This window comes from Rhinichthys klamathensis, unplaced genomic scaffold (assembly GCF_029890125.1).
Source record: "Rhinichthys klamathensis goyatoka isolate OS25496 unplaced genomic scaffold, OSU_Roscu_1.1 h1tg000165l_1, whole genome shotgun sequence".
Classification (NCBI taxonomy): Eukaryota; Metazoa; Chordata; class Actinopteri; order Cypriniformes; family Leuciscidae; genus Rhinichthys; species Rhinichthys klamathensis.
The window spans coordinates 4,656,720-4,673,569 of NW_026606697.1; the positions used below are offsets into that span (position 1 = coordinate 4,656,720).

Here is a 16,850-nt window from a genome sequence, read left to right on the forward strand (position 1 = left end):
ATGTGCCATGAGATATCAGAGAAAAAAAAAATCCTTTATTCTTCTCTGGAATTTTCTTAACAAACTAATGTTAAGACAGTGTTAATGTCAAATGTTAGACAGGTAAACAATTTAATTATATGGCAAATGTTGAATGGAGTTTACTTAAAGCCCTATGAAAATATGACCTGGTTTTTCAGCACAGATGTAGTGCCAACAAAAGTTAAGATGCAGTACAACTAAATAATGCAACAATTAAGCGTGCAGAACATATACTGATAAAAATGGTACATTCTAGGTTGCATGGTAATGTTGCTGATTATGGTACATCTCACACTGATGTGAGCTCTTTTACCAGTGGGGTAATCTGAGCTAAATGGGGACACAGTGAAGTCTTAAAATCACAGGGGAACGAGAGAAGACCTTGGTACCCGTCTCAGTTCTTTTTTTAATATTACTGAAACAGGTCTTGAGACCTTTAAGACATCAGCAGGCATTCCAGTGATCATTCTGAAAATCTTATATTTGTCATTATAATGTAGACATCACAATATTATAGACATTTCAAACTAATGAAGCCCATATAGAGACTTGTTTAACTGATTATGTGTTTATTAAGCATGAGGCAATGTATTTCACTCTAAACAAGAAAAATGAATAAAATTTTACAACAAAATAATTGGACCCATCTGTTAACTTTGATGAAAAAAAGACTTAATAGGGGCTATTCAGATGCAGAGCTTTGACTGGACGTTGTCTGCTGAGACTTGAGGTTCTTGTAGTATTTCTGGAGGAGGGAGAGAAAGGGGATAAAAGGTAACTAAATAAATTTAAGTGTTCAGAATGGACTTTAACAGCACTTAAAATAATATTTAATTCCAGCAAGTAAATAAGGTGCATTTGACATTCAAAAATTAAATAGTAACTTGTACCTCCATGTTCTGGTAATGCCTTAGGCTACTACAGTGACTTTTCTTAGCAGTTTCCTCACTGCCATAAAACAAAGAGCAGAGTCTGCAGAAGAAACCTGTCTTGGGCACCACAAAGTCAACCCCTATGATACACAGATAACAAAACAAAAAAATCAGCTTGGAGGTGATGTGATAAAGCATGCGTTTCAGTCATTGTTCAAAGCATTATCAAACAAAGCCTTTTTGGTTATAGAAAGCCAAAAATTTAGAGCTGATGTTAGTGTCATTTGTAGTGGATCTCTTACCAATGGGGCTGTCTGGGGTAAACGGGGGCAAGGTGAAGTCTTCAATCACAGGGGATTGAGATCGGGCCTTTTTAACCTCGGGTTCCTGTATCGACTCAGTCTCCCGACGTTGCTTGGACTCTTCTGCAAATTAAAATGAAGGAAAGGTACAGGTGAGAATATGCAACGGTACACCCAGCTAAAATATATTAATGTGTGATGTAAAATAGTTGTCTATGAGGTTGAATACCTTTGATAGTGGATTTTTTATTAGTGATTGGTGTGCCAAAAATTTCGCTTTCTGACTTAGCAGAATTGTCATCATCTTTAGCTCTAGGCCTGTCCTCTTCTGACCCTGAAGAGAGCTCCAGACTCAATGAATCTGGAACCGGTTCAGCCTTTTGCGGTTCTGGCTTAACATTAAGATCCACGGATTCAAGAGCAGCTGCCGCTGGTTCGAACTCCTCACTCATCTCGGGCTCCTCTGCTTCTTCAGCACTCTTTGTCGCCCCTCTTTTACCCCTTGTGGATCGCCTCACTACAAAGAGCAAAAAGGGGACAACAGTGATTACAAAACCCACAGGCCGTTTAGACTTAAAAAAAAAAAAATCCTTTCTATCTTTTACTCACCTGGGGTCTGACGACCCCTCTTTTTGGCCTTTGTAGCTCTCTTTTTAACTTGTTTCTCCCCTTTGATCTCTTCACTAGGTGGTTGTTCGTCTTCCTCCTCCCCAACTTCATCCACAGTTACAAAATTCATCTTGCGGAGCTCTTCCAGGTCACATGAATCCTCTTCGTGGCTTGGTGATTTCACAGGCTCCTCTGGTATGTTTAGTGTTGTGCTTCTGGGACTGGTTGACCTGGCTTTACTTTGCTCCAATTCCTTAATCTCCTCATCGTCACCTTTGGCCTCATCCAAGGTTACAAGAGTCTTAAAGGACAAAAAAAAAGGCCATGTAAACATACAGGAAAGAACTAAACCAAACCAAGGTAGCCTTAATGATGGGTTTGAATACAATTTAAGGGCTGGCAACCAAAAACGAACTGACCTCAGGGTTGAATGAATCAAATTCCTCCTCTTCATCAACAATCTCATCCAACGTGACCAGGCCTTGAAGGTCTTTGTCCAACTGGTATTCTTCACCCCCCGTTTCATCTTCTCCAACCTCATCAACTGTTAAAAGTCCCTCAGGTTCTTCATCAGCCTTTGAACGCTGATCCTCTTTTGATTCATCAAGATAATCTTCCTCACCCTCACTGACCTCATCAAGAGTAACCAAAGCATCATGGGATGGAAGCTCAGAGATCCCAGTTGCCTCATCTTTACTGTCCATTTCTGGGGCAGATGTTTCAGGCTGTTTGGGTTGGTCATCTTCTGATTTCACTAAAGTTTCTGCAGAAGATGGTGGGCAACCTTCCTTCTGTGAAGGAGAGGAGGAAACTGACTGGCTTGGCTCAAATTCATCCAAGACCCCAATGTCAGTGCTTTCTTTCACGGTTGAAAGGGTCTCAACATTGGCATCCATCTTGGCTGAAGCACTTTCAGCCACAGTACAAAGCTCTGTTGTCTCGCTCTTAACAACGGCAGTTTCCATCCCATCTGTTCCCAGCAGTTTATCAACACACTCTTCCTGAGACTCATGCTCTTCTGGCTTTTGAGATGCGACCACTTCCGCAACTGGCGTGGTTTCTTCAGTCTTGGTGTCCATACATTCATTAACTCCAGGTTCCCCTGTCTCAGAAGGTATAGTCTTGTCAGTATGTTCTGGTGTATTAGCTTGAATTGACTGTGCAATAGGAGAGACAATTGAATGGGGATCGGGTTCATCATGAGTCTTCTCTTCCCTGGCTGAAGACTCTGCGTTTGAGGCCACAGTGTCCTCTGCATCATCCCCTACTTCGTCAACAGTGACAAACTCATCGATGTTAAATGGAAAAGGTTCTTCATCGTTTTCCTGGAAAGCACAAATTCCTAATCAGCAACGTCTATTTTTCCAGTTATTAGACCGCAAACGTGTTCAATGTTGATGCTTACCTTTTCGGTTGTCCTTGAATTTGAGTGACTCCTTGAGGATTGTGAGTTTTTGCTATGACTCTATAAGAAAGCAAAAACAACAAATCAAGCCAAACCATTAACATTTCAGAGCAATTTTGCAACTGAAGAAACAGAACCATCAAAGTAAAAACAGTCTTAACAACATATATATATATGGTCCTTCTCACCCTGCGATCAACATCATGCCCCCTTGATCGCTTTGATGGAGGGCTGGATTCCCGCCTACTTCTTCGGGAGGATGATCCCCCACGCCTGGTGGTAGGACCATCTTCTTCAGAATTACCCCTGTTCCTGTGCCTAGAAGCTGACTCCTTCTCTGGGGATGAGGTGTCCACAGGCCTGCTTCTGGACCCGGAGTTCTGAGACTTTTTCTCTTTCTCTGCCTGTTTTTTGTTCACTGCTTGAGTGGTTTTCTTCGTCGCTTGAGCAGGTTTCTTTGAGCTTGATGGACCTTTTGTGGTTGTCTTCTCTGCAGCTTTTTCCTCCATCTCTGCCTTCTGTTTGGCTTCCTCTTCAGCACGTTTTAATGAAGACTGTAAGCGACACTGATGGACAGCTAATTCAAGGGCCTTCAAAATTTCCTGCGTAACCGGAGGAAAGTCCAGAGAGTCGTCGTCGATCTGGAAGGGCTCAGGGACTGTTTGGGGAAGGTTTGAGGCACAATCAACTGTGACAGATGAATTACTAACAGTATGATCAGAAGTGGAGGGCAGATCAGAGGCAGAATCTGAGGTTGAAATGGAGTCAGATGCAACGGCTGTAGGTTCAGTTTGATTACTCGACTCATGGTTAATGTCCGCCTCTAAAGATTCATTTGGTGCCATTGTCAAGTCATTCGATTGGCCCTCATTGTTGATCTTGAGCTCCTGTCCACATGCTTCCTCTTTGACATCAGTGCCTTTGGTAGGTTCTTCTGGACTCTGTGTCTCCATGGCCTCTACTGCCGTTTCCTCACTGCTAACAGCTGAAGCAACAATATCCATTTCTGACTTGGACTCAACATTCTTGTCGTCGTCTTGCTTTTTATTGTCAATTTTGCTTTCTTCCACAGATGTAGGAACCAATTCTTTGGGAGCATCTTCAGCCTGTGGGACATTCTGATTGTTTGCGAGTGAAGTCACTGTCTGATCAGTTGTGTCAAATAAGACAACGGATTCTGAAGAAGCCAATTCATCCTCTGCTTTTACAGACGCCATCGAAACAGCAGATTCTCCTGAGGGAGCCCATTCAAGATTTGTTTTCCCAGACTCAACTGAAACGGAAGATTCTGAAGCAGGAACAGAGGATGTAATTTCAAGCTCTGTTTTCCTAGATTCAGAAGCAGGAACAGAGGATTCAACTACATTTTCTGTGTTCACAGATTCAACTAAAACAGCAGATTCTGATGCAGGAGCAGATGATTCAACTTCAAGCTCTGCTTTCTCAGACTCAACTGAAACGGCAGATACTGAAACAGGAACAGATGATTCAAGCTCTGCTTTCTCAGACTCAACTGAAACAGCCGATTCTGAAGCAGGAACAGATGATTCAACTTCAAGCTTTGCTTTCCCAGACTCAACTGAAACAGCAGATTCTGAAGCAGGAACAGATGATTCAACTTCAAGCTTTGCTTTCCCAGACTCAACTGAAACTGCCGATTCTGAAGCAGGAACAGATGATTCAACTTCAAGCTTTGCTTTCCCAGACTCAACTGAAACGACAGATTCTGAAGAGGGAACAGAGGATCCAGTTTCAAGGGCCTTGTTCATAGACTCAGGTTCTGCACTGGGAACTAAGGATCCAGCTTCATGCTCTTTTTTCACAGATTCAGTCTCCAGGGTCACCATGACAGTTTCAGTTACAGCTTGGATATCCATCTCTGCTTTAATCTCAGGAGTATGCGTTTCTGCATTAGCAGGCATTCCAACTGCAATGTTTTTGGGAGCTGCAGTAAGTTCAGTTTTCAACTTCAACTTTTCTTCACTATGCACAGTAGATCTGGTAGATGCACCAGAAGCTGCTGCCGCAGCCACTGGCTTTTTAGCTTTGACCGTATTAGGTTTACTTTCTGTTGCTGCTGATTGTCCAGGAGGCTTCGTTCTAAGAGGAGAAATTTATTTTTAAATTTCCAGAATCATTTTATAAAGAAAAGCTAAAAAATGTTGTTCTTCCACTCTTACCCCTTTGCATCTGGCTTCTTTTTCAGCTGTTAAATAAATAACGACATGGTAAGTTATTAATTGCCACTGTGAAACAAGTGATGCCACACATACAAATGGCTAACAAAACCTGCTAAACTACCTTGATTGGTTTGGCCAGTTGGAAGTTGAGGGTATTGTTCTGGATTACACAACGAAACTTAATGAAGCGGATGAAAATAGCCCTAGCCATAGCAGCATTCTCCATTTCAAAAATCATCTGAGATTGAAAGAAAATTAAAACCAATATTACAACAGTCAGCTGAGATCTTATACGTTCCTTTAATAATGAAAATAGATCTGCAGATATTATGCAAGTAAAAATAAGAGTTAGAGAATAAATATGAAAGTTAAATTTGAGTTTCTTACCCTGCCATTTAGAGGCAAAACCTTCTTGAATTTACCATAGCGTTTGATTACGGTCTCTACTTCTTTGATTGCCACAACTGTTTTTGGTACATTACTAACAATGAGAAGGCGTTCTGGCAATGTGATGATTTCCTGTGGTCAGAAAGGGAAAAAACATTCACTATAGAAAAAGTCTGAGACATGATACAAGTTATTTATTTTATTTTAAGTCAGTGTTATCTCTTCAGCATTTACTTACAGGTGATTTCTCCATGCCCATGAACACTCTGAAAACTGACTCCTTTGGGAAGAAAAGGATAAAACAGTTGGTCAGTACTAACCAGTATTAATCAAGAGTATAAATGTACAAGGCACTCTTTCTTATAAACAACTTTAATTTTAGGCTTTAATTTTATCAATGGCATCCCTATCTGAGAGTTTTGTAGTTTGTCCGGGATGTCAAAAGTCTTCTTACAGTCCCGTTTCAGGATAGCATGCAAATAAATACAACTCATGGCAGGTAAGCTTTGAAAGTTTGCAACCTTCCAAACCTATTTCTGCTGGCTTGTGATAGTCCAGGGGTTCTCAACTCTGGTCCCCGTGGTCCAAATTCCTGCGGAGTTTAGCTCCAATTCTAATCAAACACACCTATTCAAGGTCTTCAGACTTACTAGAAAGTTACAGGCAGGTGTGTTCGATCAAGGTTGGAGCAAAACTCAGCAGGAAATTGGACCTCGAGGGCCAGAGTTGAAACCTCTGTAATGCTCTACACCAGAGGTTCTTAAACTTTTGGAACAAAAGCCTCCCCTTTTATGTGGCAATTTTACAATTCACGGTTCAATGTTGGACAGCGCAAGCCTGATGTCATCCTCCACGTGGAGCCGATTTCGGTACTTGGTTTACAATCCTTGGCAGTCAATTCTGAAAACCCGGCTTCGCACAGATAAGTTGAGGCGAATGGAAGAAGTAATTTTGCGTCGTCGTCAGACAACTGTGGATATTCAGTCATCACACTCAATCACAAAGAAGGCAGAGAGCAAGATCTATTGAGGTGTCACAATTTGGTGTCGCTCTTTAAATCGACTGACTGCTTCTCTATCTCTACTGAAAGGTCTTTTCCCGAGAAGGGATTTCTGACCCAAAAAAAAATGAAATAACGACCGAATTATTGTTTCAGTCCTTCAGCACTGACTTTTATCTGAAGGAAGAAAGATGTTGGCGTCTCTCCCTTCCATCGATGCGTTCAACAAATTATACCTGTCGAAAATGTCTACATGGTGTGACAACTGCACTAACCACAGGGGGTTGTCCAGGTACTGCGCAAGATTGGACTCCGCATCAACAAGAAACACCTTTACCTCTGAACCCAATTAGTAGAGGCGATGTAAAACCCAACCTCTGGAGAGCCAGCCGTTTTAATGTAGAGCTTGACACTGTCAAATGTATATCATGTGCAATGTGGCCTATAGTAGGGGGCTCTAAAGTTGCAAAAATACACAAAACTACAAACAGTTGCTTTAATAAAACTGGGGTAAGAAACCAACATAAGAATCCTATGTTTCTAGGACATTTATAAAATATCTTTTCCTCTTTATAATTTCAGAGCACACTCACGGTGTAGTTCAGGTCTATAGGTTGCGCCATCATCTTTACGGTTATCTCTTTGTCTTTCACTTTAGCTGGGTTCTCAGAGCAGGCCTTCACCATTGCTTCAACTGCCTCTGTGTTGGGCATTTGCAGGTAGGCCTAAAAAAAACAAAATACTGTTAAAATACATAATACAATATAATATAAAACAATATAATTAATAAATACTAACAACAATATAATAATAAAAAAAACACCATCCATTTTTTTAAATCAAAGATTTATGTCATTTTTGCAGTATGTCATCCAACAAAGACAGGAAATAGGAATCAGCGCAATTGACAATGGAAAGCGACGAGTCTTACACCAAGTTAATCAGCTAATGTATACGTTAGGAATGTTTTTATTGTTCGCAAATTATAAACCAGCTCATATCCATCCCTTCTAGTAGCGTGGATACATCAGCTAACTTTAGCAGAAAATCATTGTTTGACTATCATGGAAAAAAAATGGCCAATTTTAAAAGGTTTGTTTAGATTTAGATTTCTGATCCAGTTTATTTGCAGGCTCGTTTTTTTGCTGCGTTTTCCACCAAATGTCAACTAGTGATGTCGAAATACTATTGGGAACGCACATTTCAAAGCAAAGTAACTGGCTGTAGCATTGTTGTTGTTTTTAAACACGTATTTGAACTTAGCATGTTTCCTAAATCTCTGCAAACATATTATTGTATTTTTATGCTTTAGTACAGTCAAAAAAATTACATACAGCACCTTTAATGTTATTACCTTCTGTTGAGTGATTGCTATGACAGGAGTTTCAATGAACCCATATGGTTTAGCAAGATTGGTGAGGTCATCCTCAGTAACCCCTTCCTCTGGAAGATTCGTAATCTCGACTATATTTTTTCTCCAGGGTACTTCCTGTAGTCAAAGAAAGAAGGTAGAAGTAGTTATTATTTGTAAAAATAAAAAAATAAAAATTTGTATATACATATATACTGTAAGTATGTGTATATGCAGTTTTGAGGGAGAACACCAAATAACATACCTTCTTTACAAACTTCTTGGCAACTGCGGTCTCTGCCAAATGACACAAACAAATGTTATGCAGATTGTCCAACATGACCACAGGAACAACTACAAAGGAAGATGCAGCAACTTACCTGAACCCTTAACATTGGGTTTAACTTTAGCTGTCTGTACCATCTTTTTGGGGTCGTTCGGTTTTCCCTTGGTTACTTGAGGTGTCTTGAAACCTGGCAACTCTTTTGCTTTAGCTGGCTGAGATGCCTTCACTGGATTTGCAACCTTTACTGGATTTGCACCCTTCACTGGATTTGCACCCTTCACTGGATTTGAACCCTTTACTGGATTTGAACCTTTCACTTTCGCTGACTGGGTAGGTTTTGTCATAGTCATCTCTTTTCTAAAATAAGTCACAAATACATTCACAGAACCATTTGTAAAATGTTCAAAACAGGCATAAATCTAAAACTTTTTTGTTAATTTTTAGATGCAAAACCACGCATGCATGAGAACTTACTTCTTAACAGGTTTTCTCCTATCATCATCCTCTCTTGCATCCTACAAAAGCGCACAGATCAGATTTAATGCCAGGGCTTGGTATAGTTACCATCTCTAAGTGGACTTGGTAGAGTCAAACATACCTTCTCCATGCAGATCTTAATGACCTGACCACGAATTGTCAGGTTCTTAAAGTTGAGCAAAGCTCTGGCATCCTCCTCTCTCTCCATACACACAGAGGCCTGAAGAGAGGAAGAATCACAAAGGTTTGCTTTCACAAATTAGCGGCAATTTGGGGGTGGCAATCGCTTGAATGGTGGGTTCATTATTACTCTTAATGAAAAACACAACAACAAATCAGTATAATGACAAACTCACTTATATTAAACATAGAACTTTTATTAACAAAACGAATAAGATGGCGTTATTAGCAAAAGGAATAAGCATGGCAGACTCATTCCTGTGGTACGCTTGAAGGTGTGTGTGTGTAAATTAGAAGTCTTTCCTCTGGAAGTTGCCACCTTCATCAGGGGAAGTTTACAGATTGCCTTATTAATGTTTGCAGGTTCCCAATTAGCATTGGGTTTAAATCCAAAATATTGCCAAATAGGCGCTTTTACATTTTGCTTTGAAACCAAATCTTCCGCCATCGTGTTGTCAGTAAGCTCGCAGTCTTGCCTCACTCTCGTGAAAAAAAGGAAATCTGACTCCTGCTGCTGATCTGTGCTGCGACTCTCGCTGAATTAAGCAGGCACGTTCAGTTTGTAATCTTAGTGTTTGTTCTCTAACTGAACTAAATTATTTTTAGGGCCGGGACTTTAACGCGTTAATTAAGATTAATTAATTACAAACTTTAACGCGTTAATTAATTACACAAAAAAATTATTTTTAATCGCACTTATTTTTCCACCGCGGAACGTTTCTCACTGGATGAGTTTCGGCGGACCGATTATACTGGCGCACCAACTAGCGTTCATGTTCATGACGAAGAAGCTGACGAGATCGCTTTGGTTGGCCGGTGGATGGGAAATTTTGTTACAAAAAACGAACGGATGGAAGCGTCGATAAGAGCATGGTTGTGTGCAAGCTATGCAACAAGGAATTCGCTATTGCTATTAGTGTAGCAATATGCTATTGCTACACTTAATGGCAAAAATCGCACTGGTCTGCTGGACTTGGTTGAACAAAAATAAACAATATTTTGTTGCTTAAGCTTATGTATTCAGTCATTATTCAATGGTATACTAAAAATCCATGTGAAAAAAATTACTTCTCACTGTTCTCAGGTCAAATATTTATGCAATTAAAATGCGATTAATTTCGATTAATTAATTACAAAGCCTCTAATTAATTAGATTAATTTTTTTAATCGAGTCCCGGCCCTAATTATTTTTATTACAAAAAAAAAAAAAAAATCAAAACAACGGTGGAGGGCAGGGCTGGGCAAGTTATGTAATCGGTGCGCGGCCGACTATCGCAGCAAGCCTAATGCTAAGATTTCATCTTCGCCATTACAGGAATAAATTACATTTTAAAATAAATCAAAATGGAAAAGTTATGTTAAATTGTTACATTAATTCACAATATTGTAGTGTTTACTGTATTTACCTCTCGAATCGCCTTCAGGAGGATGGCAGTGTAGATCTTCCCAAAAGGTTCAATGGCATCAGACAGTTCTTTGTTGGTAGTCCCATGAGGAAGTCCAACGAGCCTCAGCAAACATGACGTGCCCGGGGCATCCCTGGCTTTAGGCTTCATTTCATGCAAAAACAAAGATAGCAATTAGATTTCATATTTTTAGCACAGATACTCTTATCTTTTTTTTTTTCAAAAGTGTTTTCTAATGACCCTGCAGCAAATACGACAATATAATGACCTTAAAGCCAAAGTAATGAGGGAACAAGCACATTTACAACTGCATGTAACTACTGTATGAAGATGTACCTTTGGAGTGCTGGGGGTCTTTGTGACGGAGGGTCTGCTGCTTGACTTGGAGTATTCAGTTCTCTTAGGTGGCGAAGGCCGTTTCCAGCTACTGCTGCTTCCCTTTGATGAGGAAGTAGAGGAAACACCCTTCTTCTTTGCTAGCTCAGCAAGCAGGGCTGGTGCCAAGGACTTCACCACAGCCTTCAAAGTATTACTGTCTGTAATTGAGGAAAGCTCAGCTGTGGGGAAGAAAAGAACTTCATGTAGTTGTACACCAACAGAAAAAATGATACATTGCATTGCAAGAGCATTGTAATAAGTGATCTTACCTGATGACATGAGTTTCATGGCCAGTCGTTCACTACTGCTGGATCTCTGCTGCCGGGACGGGCTGCTCCGCCGGGGACTCGAGCGGCGTGAAGGAGAGCGCCTACTGTAAACTGGAGACCTTGATCGTTGAGATGGAGGACTACGGGACCTTCGTCTGTAAGGACTTCCTCGAGACTTCCTATGGGGGGACCGGCTGTGACTTCTGCTACGCCGGTACCTTCTAGGGCTTCGGGATCGGGAGCGTGAACGGGATCGTTTACGACGGCTTGAAGAGTCATGGTGCCGCTTCGGGCTGGGGGATCTGGAGTACGAGTGTGATCGGGTGTGCCGCTTTGAGCTGCTGTGTTCTGATTTGGGCTCAGGTCTGTGGATGATTGACATTTTTAAGTGAATTTAAATGCCATTTAAATGAACAATTAAGTATAAGATATATATATATATATATATATAAAAACAAAGAAAAAAAATCTATATATTTCTAGAGCTAAATGCTCAAGATTGATTTTGGTAGGGATTTACCTTGAAACTGAGACAGACTCAACATTCCAGTCAGGGTATCTATAATAAAATAAATCAGGGATGTGATTGTGCGAGTGAAAAAAAAAGCAGGACATTTTTTTAAGACCCAGCGTAAAGCACTTTTTACTTTTTAAACACCTGAATCAGCCATTTACTGCATGAACTACCAGGAACTGTGATGAGTGACACACATGGAAATATATTTAACCGCTATAATTTATTTCTAGTAATACAAAACAGGACGTCTTAACTTATCTTTGGGGAAAATGTAAGGGCGATAACTGTTCTGTAGTTCTGTAAAGAAAACAACTGTGTTTCCAATACCGATCAATCTCATTCAGTAAATAAAATTCCACTCAAACTTCTACAATAGGAATAGGCAACATTAAATGTTTTTTGTGTTTTGGTAAACTGCACATCATATTCTGGCTACACAGATAAAACAACCTAAGAACCATTTATGAATTATATTAATGCTTTTTACGCATTTGAAAATGAAGACTACACAATCTTATCAGCATGATGAATAAACTATATTAACTGGAATAAACTGTACAAAGAAAGGGAGCAGAGAATGTGACCGATCGAGCTTTGCATGCTCTTTATACGCATAAATTACCTTTTACATATAAATGACCTTTTACGTGCATCCAATAAGCAATTTAGTGCCGTAGGCTACATGATACGCAGTTTTTTGCCTACCAGACGCATTACTTTTGTGTATAAAGAGCAAGCCTAATAAAAGCACTCGTGCTATAGGCCTAGATACGCAGTGCCAGGAACTATCATGAGGCTGTCCATAACTTGGGTCTAGCGCGAGTTTAAGTACGCACAAAACTCCCGTTAAAAATCACAGAAACGTGCGACATGAATCTCTTACATCGAATCTGCACTTTGTTGTTTATGATGGAAGTCAGAAGAATTCAGTCAGCGCACTGAACAAAACTATTCGTTTCAGCGATGACTAATCTGAACGCCTCTGATTGGTCATCACGCTCATAAACTCAACAGAAACGTGTGCGATTGGTTAAAATGCTCAACGCTGCAAAACGAAATCTGATGGAAATGGCGTAGTCGGATGGATCGAATGAACGTTAAGTATTGTAGTTTGTTTAACTAATATTATCACTTCAACATATTCTATTATATACATATTTTGAAACAAATTACAATGACTTTCCCAAAACATCCAAACACCCCCCACGATTTTATTTTTATTACTGATCTGCATGATTCACGTGGGTCATGATTTTAGGCTGAAATACCCGGAATTCCGGATTAATCCGGAAGAATCACATCCCTGATAAATATATGGCTTTTCGTTAGTTAAATGAGAAATTCTCCAATGGAATTCTTAGGTAAAGGAGAACATGAGCAATGGGAGCAAATCATAAAACACTCACTGTTTCCTAAGACGCCTACAACTCTCAATGTGAAGATTTGTGTTCTGATGTTCAAGCCAGTCCTGTGAACAAAACAAAACAAAAAAATACTTTAACAATGTCTTTGCTTTAAAAAAAATGCTTTAATTAGTACGTGTTTTAAACAGTGCAATTGATTATAAAAAATTGGTGTAACAGATGACCAAGATCTGCAAATAGATAAAAAAAAAAAAAAAGAAATACCAGAGGTCAAAAAGTAAGACATGATAAAGCTTGTTTAACCCACTATAGTCTCATTAGTGCATAAAAAAAATTGTCCATGATTGTCATGACAAAACTTCTTCAACACAAAAAAAAAAAGAAAAAAAAGTCCAAAGTGTGTTCTTCGGGGATTACGGAGATGGAGATCACCATCTGCCTTTTGTCTTCAGCACTGTGGAAAGTCTTCAGGTCTGCCTTCACAATATTTTTTTCAGCCAGTCCAAGGTCTTAAACTAGGTCTCAGCAAAATGGTTTTTCATCAGGCTTCCCCAGGTTCCCAGAAAACGGACCGATTAATTTTCTTCTGAAGCTGGAAATGGCTTGGAGTAGACAAGATGCATTTTTTTCAGCCATGGTTTACCAGCTGTATTATCTACTCTATTTACATCAGCTTATTGGCTTCTTCTTCTTCTTTTTTACCCACAATGAACTGCACAATTATTGAGCAACTGAAGTTAACAAACATTAATTTCATTATAGGTTTCTGATATTTTATTTCAGATTTAAATTTAGTACAGTTTTAGCTCAAAGTTCACCAACACATCGAAATGAATTAAACAGCAATCGAGACCCTTTACATACACCGAATAATGCAAAATAATGCAAACATCTTTCAAATGAGGCACTACTGGGTAAGAAGATACTCACCTTAATCTGGACACATTCAATGTTACATAGAGAGCATGTATGAGGAAAGATTCTTGGAGTAGCTGCTGAGTAATCATTCATCATGGTAGGAGTCGGAAGCCTCTTGGTGGCGGGCACGTTGATTGGAGGCGAAAGGAACGGGATCCAGTTGGCATTCGGACCTCCGGAGATAGTGTCCATGGCCATCATAGGAAGAAGACCAAGTTGAGGCGGCATCTGCGCAGGAGGTCGACCCGGGGGTGGCATAACAGTCTGGGATGCAGATGGTCTCACTGGGATCGTCTTCACGAGTCTTGGATCTACCGGTGGAGGTTTCTGAAGCTTTGGAACAGGGACTGGAGCTGGCTGGCATGGCTTAGGATGCTTTGTGATGTCCATGCCACTGAAGGGTGGTTTAGAGACCTCACTCACATACTTTGGTGACTCTTTAGGCAGGTGTTGTTCACTTGCATAGCCATCCGCGCTCTCCTCGGGGTAGCCAAATTTACTAGAATGTCCATAGTCAATGACTTGAGATCTCGCATCAACGTCCCTTTTCACTTTACGCATACGGATGTCCCGCAAAATAAACGGTAGGTTGTCAGGAGTCAGTTGATCATCTGGATAGTGACTTAGAAGCTCTAGGTCCTCATTGGAGAGTCCAAAGCTTGCTAGGATGCTGCTGGCACTTTCAGAGGTGTAACGTGAAGGCCGCTGTTCTGGTGGAGGTTGGCCGTCCAAACCGCTTGATCCTCCGCCAAAACCCGGAGACTGGAACAGCTGTGAGGAACTGGAAGGACGATCCAAGCTTGAAGATCCGAAGAGCTTGCTGGGGCCTTGGTATATGGACCAGTCCACCTCATCAGATCTCGAAGACCCTGAAAAGATGTTCCCTCCGGAGGAAAGCACCTCATCCCTTGTGTCCTTTCTCATGCGGGGATCTACTTTTTTGGGTTGCTGGAGCATTTGAGTGAGAAGGCGCACTTCCTCGCGGGCTCCCCGAAGGTTCTGGTCTATGGCGGCTTCAAGATCTGGGGAAATCTGTGGCTGCCGTTGTCCGAGTGAGAAGGGCTGGTTGACCAATCCCCCACGAGAACCGGACATTGAACCTGGGCCAAGACGGGCTGCCCCCAGCTCCATTCGAGGCTGTGACCCAAGACCATATTGGCCAGGCACAACGGGTCTCTGAGCGCTGGGGAACAGCCCTCCACGGGGATTATACAATGGGTGCGACATGGTGACCTTAAGCAAGTTGAGCAAGGTCAAAGCAGGTGTTGCAATTGCAGACGGAGTAACGCTTGTGCCAGCAATTGCATTCAGCTGGTGCAGTGCCAACTGAGTCTTTATCTGTGCCAACTGGAGGGAGACGGGGCCTAAGACCGGCAGACTCCCAAAATGTCTCAGGGAATTTGCAACAGGGGGCACAAAACTTTCCAAGAACAATGAAAAGCTGGAAAAATTAGGGGAAAAAACACACAGAAAGTGTTATTGGCTTGTCGTCTTCACGTCCTCACACAGAAACTGCAAAACGGCTGCGACCATTTTCCCCTTCTGTCACACTCTCAAATCTCCAGCTTCAAGGGATTAAAACAGGCTTCCATGTCTTCACTGAAGAAGAAAACAGCAAGCAAAAAGGACAAGACAGACAAAGGAAAATAATATCACAGTTTTAGAGTATCTTTACACAACATTCATGCAGGAGTTTTAGTGGTTTTCTTTCTTTTTTTGGCCTGGATATGAACAGGGAGGGGCAGACATGCCTTAAGACAGGAAAACATGATAGGTCAGACTGTTAATTCATAGATATTAGACAAATGTATTTTATGAATACTGTGAGCAGTATCTTGAGCTTTTTTTTATGTCAATGCTGGCTTTTCAAAATAAAACTTGGGAGTCTGAACGGTCCATCCATGTAAACAAAGATCACACTAGGGTGAATCATCTTCGTGAACGGTTTAATGAAAAAATAAAGAGACTAAAAAAAATCTACTGCTGTAAAATAAACTAAAGAGCTGCTGCACTAAACAATTCTCAAGACAACAACAAATTCTATGGGCTGTGTTTTACAAAAGATTTCTACAATCTACTTAGGCTTATGGTGCTTTTGGGAAACGCAGTACACAAAGTAAAGCAAAGATGTGAATGATGAACCTCAATATTTTTTTTCAAATAGTAAAAGTGTCAAGACAATCAAATGAAAGTGTTAAAGTCAACAAGAAACGGCATTTATCTTCCATAATATCACAATTTTTTCTAAGTTAAAAATAAAAATGATAGGGCAGGACATAATTATATTCCATTGGAATAAATAAAAAATCTGTCCCCTTAATGGCCATAATTGGCTTAACCTTAGCTAACAGACAATAAAGTCAGCAGCATGGAACAAAAGTGCACCATATCTATTTTTCAAATCCGCGTCATTTTTCTTATGCTTTGAATTTTTTTTTTTTTTTACCTTAATCTTTAATCAAAATAAATTCTCCAATCATTTAGTCTGCTTAAGCCCTGTACCTGCTGCAGGCATGCATTAAAATGATAGAAATTTAAAGAATGTTGGTAATCTAACAGTTGACAGTAATGATTGACTTTCATAGTAGGAAAAAAATACTATGGAAGTCGATGGCTACCGTCAACTGTCTGGGTTACCAACATTCTTTAATATTCTCTTCAAATATCTTTTTTGTTCAACAGAAGAAAGAAACTCATACAGATTTGGATCAACATGAGGGTGAGTAAATGATGACAAAACTTTCATTTTTGGGTGAACTATCCCTATAAGCTGCCTGCATTTTTTGTCCAATGCCCACATCTCAAAATCCAGTCAACGAGTCCCAGCCCAACATTTTTTTCCACAATAATCTGTTACTCTTTGATATCTGTCACAAGATGGAAGAATATATATATTTCCATTTCATCGTGGATTTACACTGTTGTGTT

The 16,850-nt window shown here is 40.3% G+C and overlaps 1 protein-coding gene across 1 annotated transcript in view; it reads right to left on the reverse strand.

The window, feature by feature from the left end:
• Positions 1-570: 570 nt before the first annotated feature.
• znf638 (zinc finger protein 638) overlaps positions 571-16,850 on the reverse strand; it is a 40,436-nt gene continuing 24,156 nt past the window's right edge. Inside the window, exons 2-26 of the mRNA XM_056259320.1 lie at positions 13,935-15,363; positions 13,047-13,108; positions 11,644-11,682; positions 11,124-11,488; positions 10,813-11,033; positions 10,477-10,620; positions 9,012-9,110; positions 8,888-8,928; positions 8,508-8,770; positions 8,393-8,424; positions 8,131-8,265; positions 7,370-7,501; positions 6,015-6,056; positions 5,777-5,908; positions 5,511-5,627; positions 5,390-5,415; positions 4,785-5,309; positions 3,398-4,538; positions 3,210-3,269; positions 2,224-3,129; positions 1,805-2,105; positions 1,425-1,712; positions 1,196-1,318; positions 912-1,033; positions 571-766 (exon numbers count right to left, since the gene is read on the reverse strand). Coding sequence (XP_056115295.1) covers positions 704-766; positions 912-1,033; positions 1,196-1,318; positions 1,425-1,712; positions 1,805-2,105; positions 2,224-3,129; positions 3,210-3,269; positions 3,398-4,538; positions 4,785-5,309; positions 5,390-5,415; positions 5,511-5,627; positions 5,777-5,908; positions 6,015-6,056; positions 7,370-7,501; positions 8,131-8,265; positions 8,393-8,424; positions 8,508-8,770; positions 8,888-8,928; positions 9,012-9,110; positions 10,477-10,620; positions 10,813-11,033; positions 11,124-11,488; positions 11,644-11,682; positions 13,047-13,108; positions 13,935-15,363 — 6,808 coding nt within the window. The 3' untranslated portion in view covers positions 571-703. The remainder of the gene's footprint in view (positions 767-911; positions 1,034-1,195; positions 1,319-1,424; positions 1,713-1,804; positions 2,106-2,223; positions 3,130-3,209; positions 3,270-3,397; positions 4,539-4,784; positions 5,310-5,389; positions 5,416-5,510; positions 5,628-5,776; positions 5,909-6,014; positions 6,057-7,369; positions 7,502-8,130; positions 8,266-8,392; positions 8,425-8,507; positions 8,771-8,887; positions 8,929-9,011; positions 9,111-10,476; positions 10,621-10,812; positions 11,034-11,123; positions 11,489-11,643; positions 11,683-13,046; positions 13,109-13,934; positions 15,364-16,850) is intronic.